A 21,093-nucleotide genomic window follows, 5' to 3' on the forward strand; every position below is an offset into this window, starting at 1 on the left:
TTTCTGTACATCCCTGTCAGCTCTGTCATTTTTTCAGCATTGTAGTACAAGATTTGTTAAACTGGTTTCGCAGAATATGAGCAGTATACTCTTAAATTAGCTGTTTATTTGTATGCACAAGTTCAGGTCCTCAGTTTGGTTGCATGACAAATTGCCATACCTCAATAGATACAAGAAAAAATGTTATTAGAGTTTAATAAAATCCAAGCAGTAATAATCACAACAATATAATGACATACATTTCTTTTGGTACGTATACAGCCCATGTCTTGGCACTCTATAAATTCAACTATACATCGCAAGTACTGTATCCTGACCAGTATTATTCACAAGTGTAAAACCATCACAGCAATTCTTCAACAAATATCACAGTGATTAGTGACATACACTTTGTAACTGCTTTACATGAGCATAATGTATACAAATGGTCCCTGTGTACCTACACATGACTAGTGCCACCCGAGCACTATTACTCACAGGTGTAAAACCAACAAAGCAGTTCTTTAAAAATATCACAGCGCTTAGTTACGTACATGCTGTAACTCCCTTGTAAAAGCTTAATACGAACACGTGAGCACACAGAAAGCTAGCAGTGGGCCTACATGGAAATACCACCGCCTCAATACTAATTCACAAGTGTAAAACCAACCAAGCAGTTCTTTAAAGAATATCACAATGTTTAGTGACATACATTTAGTAACTAGCTTATATAAGCTTTATACAAACATGAGAACATACACAAAGCTATCGGTGCACCTGCATAGAAGTGCGGCCATCTGAACACTATTATTTGCAAGTGTAAGCTCAACAGAACAGTTCGTTATAGTGACGACCATTTTGTACCTGCCTTATACAAGCTTAGTGCAAGCACAAGAATGCGGAAAAAAATAAATTAAGAACTTGCTCTATGAATACACAAACAGATCAACACAAATGGTAAACACCACTTTGAAGATACATGACCGTGACAAAGCGCAGTGCTGTGCCGGTTGAAACTGTCATCCACAAAAGTATTGAGCAATGCTTAAACCCCACGCAATAAAGTGCTGAAAGACTGCGTCTCTAACGTACCTATATTAATTCAAATTTCTTGAATATAGGGCTCCCTTGCAGATAAGGCATCTGATCCAACTGACCTGATAAATGCATACAATGCACTCAGATATAACTGGTAATAATAATTATAAAAGGCATTTAAAAACCTGATAGTATGATGAAGATGCATGACTAGAAAAGTTCTGTTCCCCTCGTACGTGTTAAAAAGGTGCAAGTACGACACACATTCTTTTTTTCTGCAATTTTTGCATTAATGGACACCCGGGAACCTCGAACCCACAAAAAAAGAAGATGCTGCTGTGTTAATAGTGTTATGAATAATTTTTTGTGAAAGCTTTTTACAGACAATTCGCAGTCTCGTTTCTGGAGGTTGAGCTGTATCATGCAAAATAACATGGAAAATGGTCACATGGGAGCATGACACTATGCCATAATGTTCGTTTCAGTTGACTCTCTTGCCCTACAAGTCACTGCGCACTGTGACCAGTGATGGAACAGCAGTGTCTATGTGATTTTCATCACACTTCTGTCCTATGCCATCCTTACCAGAGTTGGCGGCACACAGATACCCAGATTTCGATAGTGCTGCTTTTTCAGGTGCTTGTTCTTGATTTGCTCAATATCAGTTGGCACTTCAGCTGCATCAAACTTCTTTTTTACCTCTTCAACAACAACATAAACAACAATCTTATGACACCTGTGTTGTCCTTCTAGTTGCCTACAAAGACCAGTTAATCTAACAACAACACTGACAGTCTCTACTATCTTCTAATGGGGAAGAGGTGTGTCCCACCATGTGTTCCACATTGTTGTCGCTATGTGGGCTGGCTGGGGAGGCAACAACTGTAATATGTTTTCATATCTTAAAGTGATGCTTGTACTGTGTTATAACACTTAACTTAGTCTTGCACTTGCTGCACAAGAACACTGGCTCACAGTCGTGGTGAAAAGCTTTCGTATGTTGAGCAAATGAGTTGTATGCACTACAAAAAAAGTCACAGTGATAGCACACATGTTGCTCTACCAGGCCTGGTGCGGTTCCTTCTGACACTGCTCCTGATGCTGACACACTGCTGCTTGCCTCGTACACTGTTGCAGCTGCAGTAGACATGGCCGTCTCTGTATCTATTGCTGCCGTGCCACCTGTCATGGTAACTTCAGGTGGTATCGGGCTCACTTCTGCAACAGAGATGTCGTTTGCCCCTTGAGGGCTCTCGTCATCAGGGCCAATAATTTCGTAGGCATTGTCTCCTGCATCGAAGAACCAATAACAGCGTGAATTAATAAACATAGCTCTAAAAAGTACGGACATCAAAACTTAACCACAAGCTTTGCACATCAGTGACCAGGCTTAATGAATAATACTTGCAGGAGGAGTTATACAATTGTGTGTGTACATTACAGTTAAGCCTCAGAAGAGATACTCAAGAGGCACGGGAAACATGTCTCTCAATACCAAAAATTTTAAAACACTGAGGAGCCAGACTAGATCACTTTATTATGCATCATCACTAAAGTATGTTTAGATATATCTGAAGGAATAATTGCTCAGGGTGGCTTAAAGGGCCCCTAAACCACTTCTCGACATTTTTTGAACATTTCAAGTAAACACGCGCATCAAAATCAGAATGCCGTCACAATTGACGATGCCAAACGCCACAGTGCGTAGCACTGTGGGAGCACCACAATATGAAGAAAACGACTCCGTGCGCCTCTCTGGACCTATCCTGCACCCCCCAGTTTATCCTGACATCACCAGGCTGTCTCTGATGATTCACCAGTTTCCGGTGCTGTCGATTGGTCGAACGAAAGTGTACGACTGCCGGCAAGGCCTGCAAGCAAATACACACTCCTTCTTCCTCGTCGCGTTGCTCGCGATGCCATTGTGGGCAGCCAATGGGGGCAAAGAACAGAAACGCCAACAGAAGGGTCTCCTTATGAGGCTCTTCAACTAGAGTCACCATACAGTTCCATTGTATTGCATTAGCGCCACCCCTCGCAGGACGACGGGCCTGCGCGGCAGCAACAGAGCTCGTTGTTGATGGCCTGTCCCGTAACATTTGGAGGTGTACTAGGCGAGGAAAAGACGATACTATCCAGATGGCGTGTACCAGATGAAAGAGTAAAATGAGCGGGAACTACTTTTTAAAACTCAAACACGTAGCTCCACTATTACTGCACCGTTTCGAAAATCTCTCATGGCTACGTGTTCGTTGCCTTAACATGTACAACTGCAACACCGCAAATAAATTTCAACCTCGGTGGATTAGGGGCCCTTTAAAGAAGACATTCACAGCTTTTTAGTGACTGTAGATTGTGCTAGCTTCCTTCCTAACTTCTGGAAGTTAAACACTTCACTTTGCAAGCCTTGTTGCTCGCAGTGCCTTTGAGGTGCTCTTAGACGCTCGTCAGCTTCAACTGTCGACACTTTCTGCCCTGCACTGTCCTCGTTGCCTTCCTTTTCTAGTCCATGCTAAAGAGACATGCGCAATTGACTTGTGTGAGGATTGCGTGATCTTTACGCCCTTCAGAGCACACAAGGTGCATGAAGTGAATGTGTCTGGCTTGTGTCCCTTCGAAGTAGTGAATACTTCAAAAGTCGTTAGTAACAAAGGTGTCTCTTGCGTACAGTGTTGTTAACGTTGCAAACATCGAAAAACCAACCAAACCATTTTCATATGTCTCTTACAACCAAGTGTATCTTGTAATGAGATTCTACTGTACTGAATATTTTTCATCTATGGATCATCTGCATGTACATATAGTCACAAAGACATATTGTGTGGAATGGCGAATCAGGAAAGACCTCGTACTCTTACTTTTTGTCCCTAACATAAGCAGCTGATAACAATATGATAAAAAGCAGGTAATGAGGCTAGCATGGAACATAATCCTTCAGCTCTAAACAGTTTTTTGGGCCCACATCAGACCCTCATGACATAAGGAAACAACTTGATTGCAGTAATGGCTGCATGTGATCTGAGTTGATTGAAACAAACAATACGTAAGGTTGCCCTGTATGTAATTTTATCGGAGTGCTTTTCAGATGTCCTGCTGGCGATCCTGGCTACACGATGTTTCTCATGCTTTTTGGCACGATTCCTTTCTTTTCCACTCCACTTTTTTCTGGTTTTGTCCCCTTTCCCTTCCCCCTGGCGTAAAATAGCACACCTGAAGTATCAAATCTGTTGAATTATTGTGTGTATCAAACCTATTAACATGTGGGCTTCTCTGTGGTCAGTGTTGTATTTTTGCGCTGTACAAGTCAATTCAATATGAAAGATGGAATGTCGCTGCCTTTAGTTTAATTGTATGTATATATATATATATATATATATATATATATATATATATATATATATATATATATATATATATATATATATATATATATATATATATGTCTCTCTCATGTTTTGAAATATATGTACATTCAGGAGTGCCTGCATGCTCTTCTCCCCTGCTCCAGTGACGAAAGGGACAGCCTTTTTATTTACCATAGCAAAACATTCACAGGTTTTCACTGTGCCCATTACATCACTTATCATATGGATCTGTCACAATACAGAGTAGCAGTAGTCCATAATACTAACCCATCCCAACATAACTATAAATTAGCACATACCGACATGCTGTGAAACAGCTGTTGCAAAGCCGCTGGTGCTGGCAATTTCCACAGCACTGCAGTGGTACAGCCGAGTGCCACCTGTATAGTGACAAATGCATATGCATGTTAGTAACTCACTAGTTGCTGATGGTTTCATAAGCTTTACACTACACAATAAAGTAATCTAGACAACTTTGTTGGAACAAATACACATAATTAGGACACCATTTAAAGACTAACACGATTAATTGCCCCCAATCTCTCACTCACTAAGGGATTCACTACTGAAACATCGGTGGAGAGCTCGGATTAACACAGCCCATAAAGGACAAGCTTTCTTTGAGGAAAATAGCTATAACAGCGGTTAGTTTTTTTGATCATTTTATGTGCTAGCTTTGATTTAAATTTCATGCAGTACTATAAAATATGAAGTGCCGCATTTCTAGCAGCAGAAGGCGTCGTCAGCCTCATGGTACAACTGATTTTTGCACTGTTTGTATCAGTGAGCCAACACATACAAAGAAAACCGACTTCACACATACATATACAGTGCCAAGTGCACTCCTCCTGAAAACACAGCCGCCAGTTCCAATGGTGCTGAAAGGAAAGGTTATATAGAGTGCGAGACTGCATGGAACTACCACTAATGACTGTAAGTGTATGATCTGCTGATTGGAGAGGTAGTCACATGCTATTTCTAGTCTCTTTTAGAAGCATTACTAAAGGATGAATTAAAATCTATTCATCAGTCACGAATTTCGCGCATCCAGTTTGGTTAAATACCTTGTGAGAAAAAGACATGTTTACCTGGAATAGCAACCTTTTTTCCCGCTGCAAAATTTTCCTTCGAATTAATGAAATAACTTTACAGCGTCATAATATATTGTGTTTCTCGCAACTACTTGCCGGCAGTGGCGAGTTACAGTGTTTATATCTGACTCATTGGGTGACAATACTGCCAAACACAAATGCTTCACGAACACGAGAACACGTCCCTCGCAGAGAATAGCAACCATATATGCCTCTGCGAGACATGATCGCACCTTTGTGGTCAAAATGTACATTAGAACGACACCACCATCTCATTAAAAAAAAAAGCCTCAGTACAAAGCAGCAGCCAACTTCATAATGTGAAATTGCAATTGATGTCCACTTACTGGTGGCCTGTGTTCGAGTCACTTCTGGCAGTTGACTGGGTGCTGAGAAATGCACGTCCTGGGTTGTCCCTACAAAACATACAGGGTTATGTCAAATGTTGAAAATATATATACACCGGCATTTCATAAGTTGCAAAACAAATGAGTAAACTAATAAACAACTGTAATGTAAACAGAGTACACATGATAAGATAGGCTGTCAACAGGTAATGCATTACGCGAAAAACCTAATGCATAGGAATGACTATGTATACACACGAAGCTGACACACAATTTAAGTCGCTCTAGGTTTTTCCGTGCAGTATATTAAAATCATTATGTCTTGTGGTTAGAGCAAAATTAGTGTAAATGACGCACTAAATTATGTACCCTGGAAAACTTTTCTTCAATATGCACCTGTGCGCGCTTCAAATGAGTAGCGTTGTAAAATTTACATACATGGCATTTAACATAGTTGCTGAACACGGATTTCCTTTTCCCTGTGTCGTGTACAGTGAGCTACATATATCTGAGCCCCCCCCCCCCCCTTTTTTTGTACTAGCCATACTGCGTGCCATTGCACCTATACGCACGTAAATAAACCTCACGACACAGAAATAAAAAAAAAGTGCCAATCACCCATGCCTGCATGTTGTAGTGGGCCTAACCTAACCAAGCACGGGCTGTTGTTTTTTATAGTAAACACAGGCACCGTGCTCATTGCAAGTATGTATCATGTCACTAAGCAAATATGCAATTTCATTGTACCACTATTTTTTTATCACATGGATGTATCTGTTGAGAGGCAAGACAAAAAGCAGTCACTTCTCAGAACTAATCAGCTTTTTTAAAACACATTTCTAACCTTTCAATGACACTTGCTGCTATGTGTTTGTCTCCAGAGAGCATACTTGATTTGACTTTCCAATCGGAGACATTACATAAATATACCATGTTAAGATGACTGCCTTCGAGCGGTGACGAGATGACGGCTTCGAGCGACAAAACGGGCCGTCGCTTGAACAGATGGCTCGGTTCTGGAAATCTAGAAATCGTCGCTCGTCGCCCGAAAGTGCTATGAGCGACTAGCCAATAGCGCGAAGCCGGAACTGGATGTATGTACATCGCTCAAATACTACCGATTGTCGCGCGGAACGAGCGAATAATTCAATTTTTATACGTGCAGGGATAAGAACCTACGGCAAGACCTCCGCAAATATTTTATGCTACTTTTTATAGTAAAATACATCAACGTAAATTACTAAAGCACGCGTCACGCGTGATTGCAGCCCTCATGCCGGCAACACCGGGGAGGCGTCGCTCAATATCGTCGCTTGCACGGAGTACGACTTGTAGGCGACGAGCGAACGCGAGAGCCATCTCCATCGCGTCGCTTGTAGCTGCCGCGCGCAAGATCGCTTATATATGGGGTTTATACTTTTTTCAGCATAAAACATGGATTGCTCATGCGTTTTTAGAAAGTTCAAGATAACGCGCCTAACTGACCTCTTGCAGCATGCAGCTGAATGCCTGCGGCAAAGTTTCTAACTAGCACTGGTGCTGCACGTAACTTCAGTGGTCGCAGATTCCCCCTGCGCGAAACACCGTCAAGCGCGCGGTTTATTTATAAAAAAAGCACGCTGCCAGCAAAACGACGCCTTCTGTTATGTGATTCCTTAGTTCAACAGCGTTCCGTACACACTAGACTGCCAAACTGAATAAATTCAAACACACAAAACGCACGCTAATCACGCTCCGCATAGGCTCGGCATCACGGGCTGGTGAACGAACCATTTTAAACGTCCTCTCGCCTGGCGTCTTATTGAACATACCATAGTTCTGGCAGCGTTTGCGATCTTTAAAGCTCTTACGGACAACGGCAAAGTGATAAAATCACATGCAGTTATCGCCACGACTGGCTTTTTCGATTGACATCGAGAGACACAGCGCGTATGCCTAGTCCTTTGTCAATCGCGTCGGCTAAGCGCAGCGACGACTTCCTGGCGATAGCATGACATATATGGAGAATGTGCACCTAAGTTAGAATTCACTTACCGTGGAGGATTTGTTGCTATATCCAAGGCATGACGAACGACTGTCGTGTTTTCGTGGCAACGCGAGATGGCTGATACACGATCTCCCCTGGCTGCAGGCCTGCGTCGACTCGCTGCTCGCTGTCCGGTGCTGTGTTGTTCCGCGATCTTGAGCGCGCGCGCGCGCGGTGGAGAACTCCGAGTGAAAAAGTAGAGCGCTCGCTACGCATTCCTTTGAACTGCGGCGGCCTGTTCTCTTAGAAGTAAAACGATGTGTTCTTTGCTCAGCGAGCGTGCATGAATGATACATTGCCATGTTCGGGGCCAGCCACCTACAGTTGAAGCAGAAGATTACGCTAAGTTTTGTTCTCTATTGCCGCAAGAGTAGAACTACTCTCTCTCTCTGAAGGGGAGAGTGAAAAGCACATTTCACTCTCTCCTTGGTGAGAGAGTGAACAATGCATTTCACTCTCCTCGACATTTTGCGAGAGTAAAACGACGCTTTGAAGAGTGAACCGGCCGCTTCACTCCTGCGATACCCTTCCTAGTTTTTAGAGTGAAGGGAAGCAATTTGGTGAGTTCGCACGGAGTTTGGGTGGAGAGTTATGGTTCCCGGCCTCTAAAAATCTAAAATTGCTGTTAGTGCCAAGTGAATTCAAAAGAAAGTTTCAGGAAAACGGGTTGTTTATAAGGAAATTGAATATTTATGTTTGCGGAGCTCTACTAATTGCGTTGTGATTTTGCAAGCTGTCCAAATATCACATAGTTTTGACAGGAGCTGTTCGACGCAAGAATGTGGGTGCTTCCTGATGAAAACAGAAGAAATGTAGGCCTGTCGATCGAACACACAGATCTGCCCACATCTTCATCCGATGCGCATGTGAGTACCGAATAGCACCTTTCAGATGCAAATTGACCGCACTCGCACACCACCGGATGATTGCGCATAGATGGCCACTCGCACAGAACAGTTCTATTTGATACCACTTAGAACATAACAGCGCAGAAAAGGGCAGTAAGCGCCACTGATTTATGTCTAGGAATTGGCGTGACATCTAGACGCATCAAGTTCCATATTACAACGTATTAGATCACTCATGCACATGTGTTTAAGTGGAAGTTACGCCAAAACATCTCCTTTAAAGCCATATTTATGTAAATGGTAACACCACATCATAAATTTGCATAATTTGATCAATTTTGGTACAACACTAGCTTCTGCGCACCCACGAGAACGTGCCTAGTGGGTTCCACTTTTTCAGAGAAAGAGTGAGAGAGAGTAAAGGCAAGGAGCTTAACCAGAGGCGAGTTTCCGATTCACTACCCTGTACTGGAGGGGGGAAATAAGATTTGTAAGGACGACAAAGAGCGAGGGGAAAAATGGAATCAAGAAAAAAAGAACAAAATAGAGCAGGAAATAGAAAAGGCATTTCAATCACAGACTTTCACACAGGCCGGTTGATCCCAAGAAGCGCAGTAGCACTTTCGCGGCCTTCTGATACTGTGTCAAGTCACGCCGATGTTTGAGAATTCTTTCTTCCGACAGAGGCTGGCCGTCCAACTAGTTAATCAGGGTACAAAACGATTGTCACTGCACACTGTACTGCGGGCACTGGCAAGGAGCAGGACGAATTGTTTCCGCGTCGCCGCAATTGCCACATGCCGCGGCGTCGGCCATCTCTATGCGGAACTCGTAGGTATTGGAAAGCTCGACGCCTAACCATAGCCTACACAAAAGAGTCGCGTCTATTCGGGGAAGTCTTGGTGGGAGTCGGAGGCTTAATGTTGGATTCGGGGTGTATAAACTTGTGTGTATCAAATGCTGTTCATTCCATACTGATGCGGGGCATTGACGAACAAATAGGTGGTGCATCCTTGCAGCATCTGTCCTAGACAGCGGGATCGGTAGGCGATTGTATTCGGCATGAGATGAATCAGCAGCTTGATCGACAGGTTCATTGCCGATGATACCACAGTAACCTAATAGCTACCGAAAAGTTATTTCATATGTTTTTTTTTCAGTCAGGTGGTATATGGCCTCCGTGATTTCAAATACCAACTGTTTATTCGGACTGCACCATAAGGGTGAGAATAAACACCGTAGTGCCGTCTTCGAATCGCAGAAAATCCACCATTTGTGTGTTGGTTCGTCATTACTAAATTGTAGTACGTCTGGAAGTTCTACAAGTTCTGCCGCCATCGGCTTTGTGAAGTGAGATATTTTCAAATTTATAGTGGTGGCTTTTGCTGGAAAGACGACAACTGCGGTAGAGCTCTTCGGCAGAATGGAGCCGTCGGTGTATGTGGGTGTAATACCTATACTTCTCATTTATTAGGAGTGAGGTAAGCTGTTTAAGAGCCGGCGATGACATATCTGCTTTTCCTTATACGAAACGTATTGTCCGATTGATAATTAGTTGAATGAGGCACCGAGGACGAGTCGCAAGTCTCGCGGTAGGTATGAAGCATGATGGTATAGCCCAACAATGTACGGATACCGTTCGGCAGAAATAGGCACGTGGTCTCTCCGCAGGTAGAGAGGGTAGATGGTGGCAAGCTGTGTAGGCAAGGTGCCTTACATGCACCCTTAGTGCTTCAACTGTGATGTGGGTCTTGATGAGCTGATCTTTGGCGATTGCAAAAATGCCGTTGACCCATTGCGAGGAAGACCTAGACAAGTCCTAATCGCCTCAGCTTGAACGTTTTCAATAGTACGTAGGCTTGTTTAACTTGCGTTAGTCAATGCTGGCAAGCTGTAGCACAACAGGCCGAGAAACATTACCCTGTGTAGTTGCAGCATAGCACTTGTGGACATTCTTCAGATCTTTCCAGCGAGTAATTTCAGAAGGTGACCGATGCCTGTCAACCAATTCATGTGCAATAGATGGGTGCTCCGCGAGATATCCTTGTCAATTATGACACCCAAGAATTTGTAAGACCGTACAAATAGTATCACCTGCCCTCTGATTAATACACTGTAGTGCTCCATGGGCTTACGCGTAAATGCCGCAAGTGCACATTTATCCGATAAAATTTCCGGGCCTTGATTGAGGAGGTAGAGTGTTGTCTGAGTGGCAGCTTTTTTGGAGCCTTGTGCACAGCTGTAAACGCATGTTTCGTCCACGTACGTTGAAAATTTAACTGTGTTTGCAAGGTGATCAAGGAAACGAATCAGCGTCATGTTAAACAACGTAGAGCTCAGTAGGCTGCCCTGGCGGATGCCACAGTATGTGTAATGTATGGGAGCGTGGCCGTCCCCGGTGCTCGCAAAGAAAGATAGCATAGAGAGATAACTATGTATCCATTCAAAGGTCTGACCACCTGCCTCTTCGAGAGCAGCGAGGATGGCTTCTGTGTAACGTTGTGGTATGCCCCTTTGACACCGACGAACGACGAAGCGCAGAGACGTTTACATCCTACACCTGGTTACCTACGCTGAACGTAGGTAACCAGGGCGACGACGTTATCAATCGATGAGTCGCTATGTGGCATCTGTGTAGACGTTGTGATAATCTAAGTACAACTTCAGGCGTCTGCGGATCATCCTCTCCATCAAGTTGCCCACAGAGCTCGCCAATGCAATCGGGCGGTACTATGAACGCTCCAACAGAGACTGGCTAGGCTTCCGTAGTGGTACTACGCGACAAGTTTTCCAGCTTGTGGCTAGTCTGCCACTTAGCCAGGATTTATTATACATTTCTGCCGAGCGCTGCCCCACAAGCCCATTGTTGGCTTGGGCAGGCTCGTATTTGTATGTCATTTTCGAAATAAATAAATCATTTATATATATATAAGCAGAACACTCCTCGCCCTCTCACCGAGATGACGCAGAGCTCTGTAAGAAATTTTGTCAGGTTCTGGTGAAGACGGACGTCTGCACAAAGCTAGCACTGCCTTGAGTTTATGAGTGGAAAATTGTAGATCCTTGCGGGCCTCACGTTGTGTTGGAAAACTGATGTGATGTGATAAGTTGTTGGAAGCTGTGAGTTGCCCGGATAATCTGGCACGCAATTTCGCGACAGCAATATCTGGTCGCTGCTGGAAGAAGGTCACAGCATTGAATGAAAACCGCTGTATGGGTGGTGTCCCAAGCCGTCGCAGCATCCTCCATAAGTGCGATAGGGATTTACGAGGGTCTAGTGACTCACAGAAAGCAGTCCAGCGTTGTGACTCCAGTTTATCTAACCAGCGCTGGATCTTCTTTTGTAGGTGTCGGGCAGCCCGTAGATCGTCCATTGATTTCGTGCATCGTTATCTACGTTCCGCTCTAATTGTATGTCAAACTCAGTGAATTTCGAAGAGCACATTAGAGTACTCGTATTCTCTTTCACTGTGCTCTTGATTGTGCCTCGCAAATTATGTAGCAAATTACCCTGACAGAGGTCTTCCATTGCAGACTGGAATTTAGGCCATTCCCGTGTTTGGATTGTATCATTTCAGCTAGAAGAGGAAAGTGCTCTGATTACATCAGCACTTCCTCTCTTGTTCCTATGCAACTGACGTCATTAAACTGCTCCGCAGCAATGAACAGATATAGACTTTCATGATTTGTTGTGCAAACCTTGTCAACCACGCGCGTTTGTTTGGGTAGCCGCCCAACGAACAGCGATATATTTTTATTCAATTTGTGGCTATGCCAGTGGCAAGCTTTGCTCCTCAGTCTACTATTGCCTATAGTAATGTATCCAGTTTATGGTGCTTTTATTGGCAGTGTTTGTATGCCATTAAGGCGTTCTTTGATATCCAAAAGGAATTTATGCCATTTGCAATACACAAACAAGACTTTCACCACTGGACACAGTTTCAGTAGAGTAAATTTATTTTTGCAATTACATTCACCAGGATGGGAAGGATTCGAAAGGACCCTTCTCAACCAGACCCTCGGACGAGACGTCAAGCAACAACCGCAAGAAAAAATAAGCTGCGGCGCCACTGTGTACTCCTCCCCCGAAAGTATCTGTAATGCGTTTAGTACCTATTTTTGTCGCACATTAGCTTAACGGGTAAAGATTTGAGGCAATGTGCATTGCCCGAAGAAATGCGCATAGCCTACAAGTGAGCTTGAGGTGGCTTCATTTGTGTCGCGTTTGTGAAAGAGCTTCTGGCATTCACAATATTTCAGTGCATGTCGTTTAACTTTTAACAGTTGAGTCACCAGTTTTCGCTCATATAGTCAATGCTGTATTTGTGACTGGTGTGTTTCTGAAATTATCAAGGGGATGCCACTTTACCAGTCAAAGGTCAAGCACAATACAGAAAACTGTCCACATTTTACTACTACCGTTCAACCACAAGGTAACCCAAGAAATATTCGCGAGGTGCCTTAGTGAGCATTAGGAAAAGCACAACATTTCGCCTCATAAACTGGAGTTAGGAAATATTTTGCAGACAGACTGTAGACTCAACATTTACAGACATAATTGTTTCCTCATAGACTTTGTGGAAACTTTTTATTGTGTAAATCATTTTAAAACAATGGCTAAATTGCTTTACCCCGGAAATAATGCAATGTCTTTAACGTTAATTCGAAGTTGCCTAAAATACCCGCAAGACATTGTTAAACTAGGAGATCCTGAGTTAACTACATGCTTATTCACCCTGCCATTCCCCAGGGGTCTTTACTTCAGCCTAGTTTTTTTACTCAGTGGTAATGAATTCTGTTCCCAACTTGTATGTGCTACCCAACACTGAATGTAGACGATCCCAACTTTACAGCAGCTGGTCTTGAGAAGTGGAAAATAAATATGATGCTTAACTTTCGACTTGAAATTTCGTAACTTTGATCTGCAATTATCTTAGCCCTATGAAGACACATCTTTAGCTCATTGCACTCTGGAGGATAAATAAACTATTCATTCAGGTATATCCATCAAACAATCTATTCAGGCAAGATTTCTTCCTGTTATTGTTGATAACCGTTTGAAATTCGCCTCACTATACCGTCTGTATTTCACATGACTTTATATGGCTTGCACGTGCTGTCGAAATGTCGAAACTATTTCAACTTAGCATTTCTGTCACATATTTTCACTCTCACATTATGTACTGCATGAGGATCTGGCGTTTCACTTACAAAACTCACTTGTCACCCATGTGTACCTTCAAAAAATGGCTCTTCACATCATAGCCCCCAAGAACACATGCATTAGGAGCTAATATTGTCACGTAGTAGTGATGGTGAAGGAGGCAGCAAAACTGTGATTAACGAAACTAGATGGTGTTGGGCTGCTGAGCACGAGGTCGCGGGATCGAATCCCGGCTACGGCGGCCGCATTTCGATGGGGGCGAAATGCGAAAACACCCTTGTACTTAGATTTAGGTGCACGTTAAAGAACCCCAGGTAGTCAAAATTTCCGGAGTCCTCCACTACGGCGTGCCTCATAATCAGAAAGTGGTTTTGGCACGTAAAAACCCATAATTTTTAAACGAAACTAGCGTTTTATTGGGCGAAGTTGTGATCTCAAAAGTCGGCTGCACTCAAAGAACACGATAGCGGCGCACACACTCGGCGATCGGCGAAAATGTGATCAGCGGGTCAAGTGCATCGGCTTTTATACATCAGTCGTCGAACATTCCAGAGTAATCGCTGGGACCCGCGTGTCTTCCACGAAGTTCTACATTGTTCGCGTCGCGCACAGAAGCAATCAGATTACACAATGTTCGGTGACCGACAGCGGACGGGACCATCGAGAACATTGCAGAAACTTCCGATACATCCAGGCGCGTCCGGCACTGTGCGATAACATTTGTTAGGCGGTGAAACGTGGTCGCCCGATAAAGATCAACAAGTACACGTGTCAATATTTATTTAAAGCCGTGAACATCCTTAACATTTATTATTTGACGATAGCCAATGTTACCTCCCTTAGTCATCAAATAGTTAATGAAAAACTCCCCTTCACAATTGTCTCGCGTCGCCCCTGACTTCGTAATGTTGAGAGCGCAGCGCATTTTCGTATTTTATTGCCTAGGGTAAATGCTAATTATGGTCGCAGTTTATTTGCAATAAAAAGGTCTTGATAGTAATTTCGAACAGGATTTGGACTAGGCTTGATAGCAATCAAATGCTACTAAGTACATTGAAACTCTCCTTAAAAAAATTAAGCAATCACCTACTGGCAGTGGGTAGCATTGGGGATGCATGCACACTTCTTTCGTTTTTTTTTTCTCTCTGAAGATCTTGTTGACAATGTAAAAAAAGTTGTCGCAAATTTTGTAATTTGTACTAATTTCTCCCTATTACCGTTATATTTTCTCTTACTTCAGGTGCTACGATTTTATACAATTACGCAGTATAGACGACTTCCAGATAAGAAGCAGTACGGTGTAGGATTCCTTATCGATAAGGACAGAGCGGGCGATTTCGACGAATTCTAGAGCCTCATTGACAGGATAAGATTTATAGACTGAAATTAGTACAAGCCTACGCTCCAAGCTCTAGTCATGGTGCTAATGAAATATATCAGTTTTATAAAGATGTTGAATTAGCGAAGAGAAAAGTACAAACAAACTATACTGCAGTAATGGGCGAGTTCAATGCAAGAGTAGGGAAAAAGGAGGCTGGTGAACAAGCACTTGGAAAATACGGCATAGATTCTAGGAGTACTCGAGGTGAAGTGGTGGTAAAATTCGCGGCAAGGTATAAGCTGCGAATAATGAACACCTTCTTCAGGAAGCTTAGGAGAAAAATGTGGATCTGGAAAAGCCCTAATGGTGAAACTAGAAGTGAAAATGATTTCGTACTTTTTGCTGACCTCAGCGCAGAAATTAATGTAGAACTGTTAGGTAAGGTAAACTGCAGTGATAATAGGTTAGTCGTCGGTTAGTTACGCAGTAAAGCTAAAAGCAGACCAATTCAGGATGGTACTTGCAAACATAAATGCAGCATTAGAGCAGAGAGATGATGGCATAGATGTAATTGGGGAAACCGTAACAAGGCTGGCTTCAGAAGCAGCAGCTGATGTGGGAGGCAAGGCACCAAGGCATCCAGTAGCTAAGCTCTCCCAAGTAACAAGAAACCTAATAAAAAGATGGCAAAGAATGAAAGTGTCCAACTCAAGAGATGAAATAGAATTCGCGGAACTGTCAAAAATGATCAACAAGGTGAAAATATGGGATATTCGAAATAATAACTCGCGAATGACTGAGGAAGCTACAAAAAAATTAACGCAGCATGAAATCACTGAGAACGAAACTTGGCATATGAAAAACCATGATGTATGCACTGAAAGATAAGCAGGGTAATATCATCAGCAATCGCGAAGCTGTAGCCAAACCAGCCGAATAATTCTATACTGACATGTACAATACCCAGAGGAGCTACGATACCTCCACTCGAAGTAGTAATGAACAGCTTACAGAGGATCCTTCTATAACTACTGATGACGTTTGAAGAACCTTGCAAGACATGAAGTGGAGAAAAGCGGCAGAAAAACAAAGACGACCAGTCGATTTAACCAAAGATAGAAGTAAATGCTTGAAAATTTGCGGACTTTATACAATGTGCCTTTCGACTTCAAGAGTCCCAGAAAACTGGAATTCGGAATTATACTAATCTACAAAAAGGGAGGCGTTACAGAATTGAAAACTTATAATCCCATTAGCTTACTTTGAGTATTATATTAAATATTCACCAAGATAATCTCCAATTGAATAAGGGCAACACTGGACTTCATTCCACCATGGGAACAGGGTGGTTTCAGGAAGGGATACTCTACAATGGATCACTTCCACGTCGTCAATCAGCTAATGGAGAAACCCACAGAGAACAATCAGCCTTCTATATGGCTTTCATAGATTTACGAAAATGCATTTGATGCAGTGGAGATACCAGCAGTCATAGAGGCATAGAGGCAAAGAAAGGGGTCAGACTAGGAGACACAATCTCTGCAATGCTATTCACTGCAAGCCTGAAAGAAGTATTAAAGCTATTAAACTAGGAAGGCCTATGAGTGAGGATTAACGGCGAATATCTCAGCAACTTTTTATTTGCAGACTGTCCTGTTTAGCAGCACTGGAGACTGGCTACAACAAATTATTGATGGCGTTAACCGAGAGAGTGCAAGATTGGGGTTGAAGATTATTATGCAGAAGACAAAAAATAATGATCATATCCGGGCAAGGCAACAAGAGTTCAGAATTGCCAGTCAGCCTCTATAGTTTGTGAAGGAGTACGTTTACCTAGGTCGATTACTCACCGGGGACCCTGATCATGAGAAGGAAATTCACAGAAGAATGAAAATGGGTTGCAATGCATACGGCAGACATTGTGAGATCTTAACTGGAAGATTTCCATTATTATTGCAAAAAAAGTAGTACAATCAAAGCATTTTACCGGTGATGACATATGGGGCAGACATTTGGAAACTTACAAAGAAGCTCTAAAAGAACTTACAGACCACGCAAAGAACAATTGACGGAATAAGGTAAGGCCTAACGTTAAAAGACGGGAAGAAAGCGGTGTGGATCAGAGAGCAAACGGTGATAGTCGATGCTCTAATTGACATCAACAGAAAAAAAATTTAGCTTGGCAGTACTTGTAATGCGTAGGTTAGGTAACCGGTAGACCAATAGGGTTACAAAATGGGTGCCAAGACAAGGGAAGTACAGTCGCGGCCAGCAAAAGACTTGCTGGCGTTATGAATTTAATAAATTCGCAGGAGCTAGTTGGAATTGGTTGGTGCAGGAGAGGGATAGCTTGAGATCGCAAGGAGAGGCCTTCGTCCTGCAGTGGATACAAAATAGGCTGATGATTAAGAGGATATTGAGTATAAGAGGTACAGTACCAGTGTTTGTGTTAACAATCGGTAGGGTCCTTTTATAAAGTTTTTAAGACACAGAAGCTAATACTTGGCAATGCTTAAACTTATTTATGTGAAATAAATATTCAATCTAAGACGGTTTCAACTGTTCTCACAATACCAAGTGAATAGTAAGCTATAGCTAATGGTAACAAAAGGAAAGCCTAAAAAACACTTACGGAATATTTTAAGGTCAAGCTAGATTAACCACAGGCTTTTCAAAAGCGAATGAATCACTCGATCGTAGTGAGAAGAAGGCTTTTATTAGCCAGAAACTTACACGAAAGAGAAAGCTCCGCCACAGAGCGCCGCCACTAGCTGCGGACTAGGTTACCTCTGTCGTTTGACTACAGCGCTCTGGGCGGCGGTTACCGTCGGTGAGCTGGGATACAGAGACGGAGCTGCGTAGGGGGGATGAACAGAGCAAGCAGCATAACGTAACAGATTACAATTGTTGATGGACTGAGAAAAAAAATGAGATTGTGCGATGCAGTAACAGGCTCGGGAGGAGGACACTACCCGTGGAAGAACAGTTCAAGTGTTAGGTGAAGTTACGCATCACCGTGTCAGCTTGACAACAGGGGACCAAAGGCGCCATTGCAGAGTGGGTGGCGGTTATAGTCAGTGACAAACTAAATATTACAAGGTTTCCAAACGTCAAGTGATTCCGTGACTTTGGAACAATTGCTTTATCCCTACAGATCATTATGGGTAATACAGGGGGTTCAGGATGAAAGCTGAACGTCTAGGCGAACATTATGAGACATCCTGATGTCACTGCTAAAGCAGAGATAATATAGTGTTAAACAACTAGTTGTTATTTTCTAATTAGTCTACCAGCTGAATTAGCCTACCAAAGTCATTGTTATGTGAGCAAACTCCACCTGCTTCAGATTTCTTTCAAAGGTGAAGAGTAGTTCCACTGCGTTTTTGTGGGTGTAGCCCATTAGTAATTCTGAGGCTGTCAACGACTACGGAATGGTGCGGAAGGAGCAAACACCGCAGGCGCTCTTCGGTAGTCAGTCGCATCAGCGAGTGCCAGAAGATGATGCAGGAGACATTTGCGTTCGGTGCTCGCGCTTCATGGACGAAGCAGTTCGTCGAGGGTTAAGCACCGGGCTGCTTTGCATGCGTTAGCATTTGTGCAGCCTAGCACAACAGATGTTAAAGCTTCTTAGGCACACAACAGTGAGAGAACAAGACAGAGGGAGTGAAGCTGTATTACACAAGGTAGCTCACTGATCTAGGAATAGGCAAGGGGAATATGCATTGGATAGGTCGAAAAACAACTAGTAGTGGCTTTGTAGAGTGGCTTCGCACTAAAATTGCAACAGTAACGTAAACGGGCTCTAGACGTCAGCCTGAGGGGCCGTGCTGATCTAGTAACCCGAGCTGCTGCTTCCGTACCTCTTCGGGGCAAGCTCATTCCCACAGCAACTGCTGCGGACGGCCACCCTCACATATTACATGTACTACAATTGACAGTAACAGTGGTAGAAAAAAATACTCCGTCTCCTGGAAGTGCACCATCCTCGTCGCTGTTTCTAAGGTTCCATGTTCTTGTTTAGGTGGTCCCCCATCAGGCTTGCACATTCTGCGTTAGGGCCTTTTCAGTCTTGCTTTTGTGGAGCAGGACGGGAGAGCCACATGAAAATTTGTTGGGGAGAGGGTGGGTGACATGTGAAACTCTTGCTTAAAGCTTCTTTTGGCCTTTCATTTAACGTGCTCTCTTATATCCTCCAATGGCATCATATTTAGCACAATGGGGACATTGCTAATGGTTGTAGAGGAGCGGGAGCCTTACGCAGCAGCTTGGTCGCCGCGCCATAGGCCGCGGCGTTCTCGACACTGCCCGGGCACTCATTGCGTGCGTATGTATGCCTGGTGGCCGACGAAGATCTCACGTGACTTATTTTATATCGTACTTGCAAGTACCAATCCTTAAGGGCATGGAAAGCTATTTCAAGGCGTCCAGCCAGTTAGTAAAAGCTGTCATTGTCTTGCCGTTACGTGCGCTACATTGTTCGTCTCCTTCAGCCTCTGTGAAGTGAACAGGATGAAGTGAACGAACGTCATCTTAATCGGTGCTTTTGCTTGGTGTTTGTCAAGAACAAAAGGAGAAGAAAAGTATCTAGCAGGCAGAGGAAGATACGGAAAAACAGTGTAGAGAGCACTGATCTTTCTTTAGAACGAATAGAGGAAGGCAGCGCACGCATCCAGAGGAGAAAACTAAAAAAGAAGCGAAAGAAGAGGGGGAAGGTTGATGTGACTTGGGAGGAGCGAAAAGTGGCATGGTAGAACGCCGCTGGATGAGAACAGGGTGCGTCGAGATGGAAGACTTGAGCCGAAAGGGGACAAGAACGGTGCCTCAATAGCCTGAGTTGATGACGCATGTACCACGGGTATGCACCATGTACTTTGTTCAAGTAAATCAATGGCAATGGTCACCCGTTCTATGCTAAGGACACATCCCCACAGGAAAGATGCCAGTGGTCAGCCGGGACACATGAAGAGAAAATGCTGAATCACACATGTAGCGCTACATGGTACTTTATTATTATAAAATTTAACGAGCAATGAGACCTGGGTCGTTTGCTAACTCATACAAGATAATAGTGGGGAAGTGTAAAGCCCAAACTACCAGCTCACCCACCCGGGCCCAGGGCAACTAAAGGAAGACAGACGTCTGGCACGTTCCTTACCACCACGTCCTTTGCTACCACTGCGAATAGGCAGGTGACGTCTGCCGCCGATGCCCATACCGGGTCATGTGAATGCGAGGGTTCATTGCTAACGTGCTGCGGCCATAGCAAGGTGAAATGCTGCCTGAGAGCGCCGACTACCTCGCCGCCACACAGTGAAGCCCTCGATGACCATCCCGCTTGCTGTCACCAGGCCACTCGCTACTTGTCCCCGAGACGCCGGCTATAGACTGGCCGAGTCCGGGGTCGGTCTGCCAGTCCATGTCCGGAAAACTGGAATAAGCAGCAAATGGAGGAGCGCTTGCTGTTTGTTGAACTCACGAAGTTCCTCCGCCACCGACGAAGATGCGGGCAAGACTATCTCGAAGACATATCGAGTCGCCAACATCCCGATGAAGCCTACAAGCAAAGTATGCACCAACAAAAGAAGACCTCGTGACGCGACGTTCAAGCCACAAGTCAACATCAGGAAGCCTTGATCCGACACCTAGACCTAGCTGCAATATAAAACAAAGAACCACCGACCTCGACGCGCTTATCGACGGTCACGCAGTCCCTGCCTTATTAGACACAGGAGCTGACTACTTCGTCATGAGAGTACCCATCGCCGCCAAGTTGAAGAAGGTTAAGACTGCATGGGAAGGCCTTCAAATTCGGGCCACTGGACGGCTTCTAATAATGTTTACTATGAATCTACACAGCAAGATTTACTGTTCATGACCAGACTTAGCATGCTACCTTCGTTATCCTCCAACAGCG

At 43.8% G+C, this 21,093-nt stretch overlaps 1 protein-coding gene and 1 long non-coding RNA gene across 3 annotated transcripts in view; one reads left to right on the top strand and one right to left on the bottom strand.

Annotated features, from left to right (window-relative positions):
* LOC135898238 (juvenile hormone acid O-methyltransferase-like) overlaps positions 1-21,093 on the top strand; it is a 205,497-nt gene that overhangs the window by 142,016 nt on the left and 42,388 nt on the right. Inside the window, exon 2 of one of the 2 annotated variants that reach the window (XM_070538317.1) lies at positions 8,608-8,712. The exons of the other annotated variant lie outside the window; for it this stretch is intronic. Within the exon in view, the coding sequence (XP_070394418.1) occupies positions 8,626-8,712 (87 nt within the window). The 5' untranslated portion in view covers positions 8,608-8,625. The remainder of the gene's footprint in view (positions 1-8,607; positions 8,713-21,093) is intronic. 2 annotated transcript variants of the gene reach the window in all.
* LOC135914723 (uncharacterized) lies at positions 304-8,194 on the bottom strand. The gene is made up of 4 exons (XR_010568396.2): positions 7,855-8,194; positions 5,821-5,889; positions 4,682-4,762; positions 304-2,307 (listed from the first exon to the last, which is right to left on the bottom strand). It is a non-coding gene; the product is annotated as an uncharacterized lncRNA (long non-coding RNA).

Source organism: Dermacentor albipictus, chromosome 5 (genome assembly GCF_038994185.2).
Source record: "Dermacentor albipictus isolate Rhodes 1998 colony chromosome 5, USDA_Dalb.pri_finalv2, whole genome shotgun sequence".
Taxonomy (NCBI): Eukaryota; Metazoa; Arthropoda; class Arachnida; order Ixodida; family Ixodidae; genus Dermacentor; species Dermacentor albipictus.